At 51.1% G+C, this 6,934-nt stretch overlaps 1 protein-coding gene across 7 annotated transcripts in view; it reads left to right on the forward strand.

Annotated features, from left to right (window-relative positions):
- NFASC (neurofascin) overlaps positions 1–6,934 on the forward strand; it is a 50,153-nt gene that overhangs the window by 14,355 nt on the left and 28,864 nt on the right. For 5 of the 7 annotated variants that reach the window (XM_010011749.1, XM_010011754.1, XM_010011748.1 and 2 more), the window contains 10 exons: positions 240–400; positions 784–895; positions 994–1,160; positions 1,359–1,506; positions 2,130–2,254; positions 3,125–3,160; positions 3,861–3,962; positions 4,054–4,251; positions 5,331–5,401; positions 6,031–6,253. In XM_010011749.1, coding sequence (XP_010010051.1) covers positions 240–400; positions 784–895; positions 994–1,160; positions 1,359–1,506; positions 2,130–2,254; positions 3,125–3,160; positions 3,861–3,962; positions 4,054–4,251; positions 5,331–5,401; positions 6,031–6,253 — 1,343 coding nt within the window. The remainder of the gene's footprint in view (positions 1–239; positions 401–783; positions 896–993; positions 1,161–1,358; positions 1,507–2,129; positions 2,255–3,124; positions 3,161–3,860; positions 3,963–4,053; positions 4,252–5,330; positions 5,402–6,030; positions 6,254–6,934) is intronic. The other 2 variants (XM_010011750.1, XM_010011751.1) reach the window with 1 other exon arrangement.

Below are 6,934 nucleotides of genomic sequence, written 5' to 3' on the forward strand. Positions count from 1 at the left end.
GGAGAGTCTGTCCCTCCTTCACAGAAGACCTAGCCAAGGGTCTGGTGGCTGAGCGTGAGAGCCAGGCACCCCGCTGGGCTGTGAGCATGGGCTCCAGCATCACAGCACATAAACCACCTGCTCGTCTGAGCTCAGGCCAACTGAACCGTGTCTCTGTAAGCTGGGGAGGCCACGTACCATCGCCTGGCTTGATCCTGCTGTTCTCTGGTGAGTTTTAACTGAAAACGAAGCTGAAAGAGCACACTCTGTTTTGAAGGTTCTCCCCCCAACCCGAGCCGTGAGGTGGCTGGAGACACCATCGTGTTTCGGGACACCCAGATCGGCAGCAGCGCCGTGTACCAGTGCAACGCATCCAACGAGCATGGCTACCTCCTTGCCAACGCCTTTGTCAGCGTCCTGGGTAAGTCCTGGTGGAAGATGAACACTACTCGTGCAAGATGAACACCCTGTACTCAAGTTTTCCCTGCAGAAGTTCTCTATTTGCTTTCCTCTTTGTGGTAGCTGCTCTGAGGCTAATGCACAAAGGTACACGAAGCAGAAGTCCTTTGCCATGAACCTGCAAAGCCAGGCAAGGCTGAGCAAGTCCTGCTGGTGCTCAGATTTAAGCTGATTAGTGTAGCGAGGTTAGAGAGGGAATGGAGAAGCTCTACTGAGTCTTGAAAGTGCCAACACAGAAGAGTGACCAAAAGAAAAGGGAGGGTGAATGGAAAGACTGGAAAGGGAATGGCAGAACCCCGACACTGTCTTTTCTTTCTCAGTAGCTGTGAGTTTTGCTCTTTGCAGATGTGCCCCCACGGATACTGGCCCCCCGCAACCAGCTCATCAAAGTGATCCAAAACAACAGGACCCGACTTGACTGCCCCTTCTTTGGCTCACCCATCCCCACCCTGAGATGGTAAGAGCTGCAGCACATCCCCTGCCAGCCCAGAGGGTTAGGAAGGGGAGGTTTCCTCCTCTTTCTTCCCTTACAATAGCACTCTGTGGTGTTGTGAGGTTTAAGAATGGCCAGGGGAACACGTTGGATGGAGGAAACTACAAGGCACACGAGAACGGGAGCTTGGAGGTGGAGATGGCTCGGAAGGAGGACCAGGGCATCTACACTTGCGTCGCTACCAATATCCTGGGTAAAGCAGAGGCCCAGGTTCGCCTGGAGGTTAAAGGTAGGGGCATGAAGGGCTCTGGGTCAAAACGGTCTCTTGGGTGTCCTGAAACTTGCAGCAGGTTAAGGGAGGGGTGGCTGCGTGCTCGAGCAGCCGGGCCGCAGGAAGGGCACTGGTCATTTGAAGCTGGAATCCAGAACATGGACTGTTAAGACCCAGCAGTTTGGTGCTTAATGCTTTCTTTCCACCCTGGTGCAGACCCAACGCGGATTGTGAGAGGCCCAGAAGACCAAGTGGTGAAGAGGGGCTCGATGCCGCGGCTCCACTGCCGCGTAAAGCACGACCCCACGCTCAAACTCACCGTCACCTGGCTGAAAGATGATGCACCCCTGTACATTGGGAACAGGTCTGTGGGCAACGGTGTCGTGGGGCCTCCCGTCTGCCTTGTGATTGTTATAGGACGTTTCAGGAGTCACCAGGGATAAGATGGATAAACACAGAGGTCTCATCTAGGCAGCTTTGGCTGTTCTTGATACTTAGAGTGTTACTAACTCCTTCCAACAGCTATTGCCTAGCAAATCAAATCAATTTATCAGTAAATCAGTTTATAGGTTTTACTAACAGATATTTTAGGATACCTCGAGAAAAGGGGTGGGTTAATAACAAGCTACTTCAAAATGAATGTTTATCTGCTATAAGAGGTCCAGTTGTAATTTCCTTTTCCATAGCTGACTCCCTTCTCATGGAGTGAGATCTCATCACAGGACATGAACCACTGAGAAGCCAGGCTGCTTTCCTAAAAGTGTGATTATTCCTGATACACAGCAGAGCACATTCACCGATTCCTTAGAAAATGAGGTTTCCCAAAATAACTCAACACATCCTTAGCTGATACCATCTTCAGACCAGAGAGTACTCCTGTTCTGTTTGAGCTTTTATATGTATTTTATCAGAGAACACTTAGACCTCAATCCTGCTGCCTAATGTGCTTAGGCACAGTTGTGTGATGATCATTTTCATCCCTTTCAGGATGAAGAAAGAAGATGATGGTCTGACAATATATGGTGTGGCTGAGAAGGACCAAGGGGATTACACCTGCGTAGCCAGCACGGAGCTGGACAAGGACTCGGCTAAAGCCTACCTCACTGTACTAGGTAAGGCTGTCCTAAGTGCTTAGTTTTTAATACAACAAGCTGAAGGATGGAAAGGGTGATCTATGATCACAGAATTGTCCTCTGAAGCAGAGATGCTCAAGGAGATGCTGGCAGAGCAATTGTTCCATTGCTGCAGGACTCGGCAAGGACACGCTGCCTGATCTCTGGCTCAGACAATGGCATTGAATGAGAATTGAGGGAAACTTGCATTTGAGACCAAAAAAACCCAGAGTGGTTATTACATAGAGCTAAAAATATCCAAATGTGGACGCTGAAGCTCTGTGAGAACAGCCCTAAATTTGTCACTGAATTTAGCTGAATGTCAGGGTGCTGAGCAACACTGCAAACCCAGCGGTGACCTTGCAGGTCCCCTTTGCAATACAGGGAGTGACAAACCTAAGCCCCTTCCTCATTCCCATTTCTGTACCCTGTGAGATCTACTTGCACAACACAGTTCATCAATCCCTGCTTTGGGCCACCTCAGATCTTGCTGCATTCACAAAGGGCCCCAAGCTGCCACTGCTGCAGGCATAGACCCACAAAAGTCAGAGTGCAACATGAGTCCACATGCCTAAAGATTTGACAGGGCTTGATTTATTTCCCGTCCTTCTCCCCTAATAGCTAATCAACTCTGTAACAGGCTGATGTCTCCTCTTTGCTACAAGGATGAACAAGGGTGCGCAAAGCGCGCCTGGAGGTCTTTGGGGGAAGGATGTACCTGCTCTGCTCCCAACTCTGGTCCCCAGGCAGGGCTGGATCCTTCTGAAAGCCAGGATTGTGTGTGTAACTTTATGTTTGCCAGGTGCTCCTTTGGCCACCCAACCTTAATGACTAAACTAACCCGTTAACAACCAATGTCTTACCTTGCAGCCGTCCCCGCTAACCGTTTGAGAGACTTACCCAAAGGTAATCACCACTAATTCACTGGGTTTGCTTTACTTTGTTAAATGATTTTGTTTTGCCTTGCCAATAACACCAGCAGAAAACAGCTGAAAAGTTGGGAGCTGAAGCTTCCAAATCCTGTCCAAGTTGTCCCTGAAAACCCATCCAGATGGCGGCGGGTAGAAAGGTCCTGTGTGTCCCCCAGTGCACAGATACCCACACCTGGAAATGGTGAGCCCTGATGGGAGAAAAGCAAATCACACTGAATCCCTTGACCTGTGCTTGGAAAGAAGTTCCTACTGTTACTGCACGAGCTGGTTCTGTGCGACCATGTGGGTTGTCAGCAGACACAGAAACCAGAATTGTGCCCACAGCATTTCCAACTGGTTTTCATTGAGGTTTTGTGTCCTTTCTATTCTATTTGTTCACATTTATTTCTTGGGCAGCTGCATGTAGTTTGGTGTAAGCTCATCTCTCCCCCTGTAAGCCACTATATTGTGCTTTACCACCTGATAAACCCCAGGGAGCAGGTAGGCTTTCAAGGCACGGCGCTATCAGTACCTGAGCATGTTTGCTCTGGTTCCCCAAGAGCTGCAGGACGTGAATCGAGCCGCAGAGCTCAAGTCCTGGGTCTGGGCTGGGGCAGCCAGAGTGGAGCGATGGGAATGGGACTCACAGCTCCGGGACATTCCCAGCCTCATTTATCTTGTTGCTCGGCCACCAGAACGCCCCGACCGGCCCCGGGACCTGGAGCTGTCGGACCTGGCCGAGAGGAGCGTGCGGCTGACATGGATTCCGGGTGATGACAACAACAGCCCCATCACAGGTGCCACCGGCCCCTCTGCCTGTGCCCATCCCGCTCCCTTCTGTCCCCCTGTGAGCTGAGCCCTTAACCCCAGCTCCATCCTCTCCCCCAGACTACATCGTCCAGTTTGAGGAGGACCGGTTCCAACCCGGCATGTGGCATAACCACTCCAGATACCCCGGCAGCGTCAACTCGGCCATCCTGAGCCTCTCTCCTTACGTCAACTACCAGTTCCGAGTGATCGCAGTGAACGACGTGGGCAGCAGCCTGCCCAGCGTGCCCTCCGAGCGCTACCAGACCAACGGGGCACGTGAGTACCGTCCACCGCTCCCTCCTGCCACGGTGACTTCTTGTCCTTAGCTTCTGGCCTCCACTCTCAAAAAAGGCGCAGCATCCCAGCTCCTGTAACAGAAACACATTGGCACAGGTGAGGGAATGAGCTGGTCCATGCAGCCTGTGGCTGATTCGGCAGAGCAACACAACTCAAATGGAAAGATTGCTGTAAAGGTCACTCCAGAAGGCCGGTTCTGCCATCCCGAGGGGCTTTTTAAAGCAAGTCTTTCATCCTTCCTGACCACAGGAAGCTCAGAAGTCTTTTGGAAAATTAGATTCAAGTGTAACAGGCATTTTGTTCCAAAATTGCTAATTCCTCCTCCACCGCCAGAGCTGGCCAGGAGCCCACATCCGCGCTATGAGGGTGCTGAGGCGCTGGCACAGGGTGCCCAGAGAAGCTGTGGCTGCCCCATCCCTGGCAGTGTTCAAGGCCAGGTTGGACACAGGGGCTTGGAGCAACCTGCTCTAGTGGAAGGTGTCCCTGCCCGGGGCAGGGGTTGGAGCTGGAGGAGCTTTGAGGTCCCTTCCAACACAAACCATTCCATGGTTCTCCAGTGCAGCAGTAAAGCGGGCTCCAGTCCACAACCAAGGCTCTTGTCTTCAGTTTTTGTGCCCGGTGCTTTGTATTGTAGAATACCTGGGAAAATTCCTATGAGGAATTGCCAAGCTTGGTAGTGGTGCTGCATTTCCCAGCGTAACCATCGCAGAGACTCTCCTGCGGTATCTGCTGGCACCTAGTGGTGGGTTTGGACATTACTCTTCTTGTTCCAGGTGCCAAGTGTAGGACTCGGCTCCCGGGGCCACAATGGCTCTGTCAAAGATGTAGGACATTGGGGAGGGAAAAAAAGGAAAGAGTCTCCTAAATAAATGGCCTGGTTTTCACCAGCTCTGAGGCTCCTGTTCCATTAACCTGAATGGGGACTTCTGGAAAAATCAGGCCGCTGACTTCTGCCTTGGAAGTACTTTTGGCTCGCACAATAAAGGGCTTTTAACCACTCAAATGGTCATTTTCCAGCATTATGAACTGTTCTTTTTTTATTTCAATGTGAATTTCAGGTCCTGAAATTAATCCAACAGGAGTTCAAGGTGCAGGGACCCAGAAGAACAACATGGAGATAACCTGGACGGTGAGTTCTCCTCTGCTGCTGGGCCCAGCATCTTACCATCAGGGTCACAGATGCCACACTATAGAGAACTCAGCATCTCTAACATGTGTGATGTAATGTACCACACAGAATGTGTCCCACACCAACTGTGACCTTCCTGATCAGGAGGGGAATAAAAAGCAGAAGATGCATCTGTAAGAGAGGCCATTGTTAGTGCCTAGAAGAAGATTTGTGATAAAAACAATCATTTGAACTATGTAGCCAGAGAGAAGATGCTGGATCAGAGATGCAGGTTAGGGAGGATGCTCAGTCTGATTCCTTAAGCGGTATATAGGGCTTACAAAGCAGCTCTTGCTTTTCCTCATGGACCAGCAGGTGTCATCCACAAACCAGCATTTGTAAGGAGGACAGAGACTGTAGTAGTAGCATGGACTGGAACATAAGGATATGTTCTTGGTCCTGCCTTGGGTCTGGAGGGCAAGGACTAGGGATGTCTCTCTGTGAACAGATGTACTGACCTCCTTAGAGATTTGCTGATGGAGCATGAAATGAGAACCAGCTGCTGAACAGAACTTTTCAGAGCTCCACAGCAGAGAAATACAGTTGGTCTTTCTCTTCCTCACTTTCTTTTCCTGTTTTGGTCCATGAAGCCTCTGAATGCAACTCAAGCTTATGGGCCCAACCTCAGGTACATCGTGAGATGGAGGCGAAGGGACCCCCGAGGGAGCTGGTACAACGAGACAGTGAAGGCCCCAAGGCATGTTGTGTGGAACACCCCCATCTACGTACCCTACGAGATCAAAGTGCAGGCAGAGAACGACTTTGGAAGAGCTCCGGAGCCTGACACCTACATCGGCTACTCGGGAGAAGATTGTGAGTACTTCCTCAGCCAGAGAGAAGTGTTTCAGGGCAGGATCCCACCCAAGGTCAGTGGGCTGGCACCTGCGCCTGGGACGTGTTACAGCACTGCTTGGATTGGCACAAAAACCCCAGCTCCAGGCACTGGAAGAAAGAGGCTTGGCCACTGGATTCTGTTCTGGGTCCTGCCTGCCCGACCCAGCTCAGGCAGCCTCTCCCTTGCTCTCTGGCACATGCAGAGAACAGTTTGGGTTTGGGAGATGGTCACATTTCCCTTAAGATGAGGATTGGCTGTATTCCAGTTAAAGTCCCCATTCAATTCCCTGCCCTGCCCGCTGCAGAGCGCGGAGCTCACCTCAGACAAGAGGTGCTACCCATGACCAAAAGGGCTTTGGTTCATCCTGGACTGGGTTATTGTGCCTCTCTATAAAGCACATCCTGGACTCCTGTTTGCAACACGCCACTGGCTCAGCTTGTCTTTAAACCTCTCTGCCTGGTCCCACAGAACAGCCCAGGTTGTTTAACTCTCTTTTCACCCTCTTTCTGGGTACTGGTATCACCTTCTGTGCCTGTAGCATCCAAGGTCCTCAACAACTCTCATCCTGTTGGGATAATGTGATTTCCTGCCAGCAGCTTTATTTTTAAAGCAAGATTTATTAATTCCTTGCATTGCAGCATCGGGGGGGGGGGGGGGGG

The sequence above is a fragment of the Nestor notabilis genome, unplaced genomic scaffold (assembly GCF_000696875.1).
Source record: "Nestor notabilis isolate BGI_N333 unplaced genomic scaffold, ASM69687v1 scaffold12023, whole genome shotgun sequence".
Classification (NCBI taxonomy): Eukaryota; Metazoa; Chordata; class Aves; order Psittaciformes; family Psittacidae; genus Nestor; species Nestor notabilis.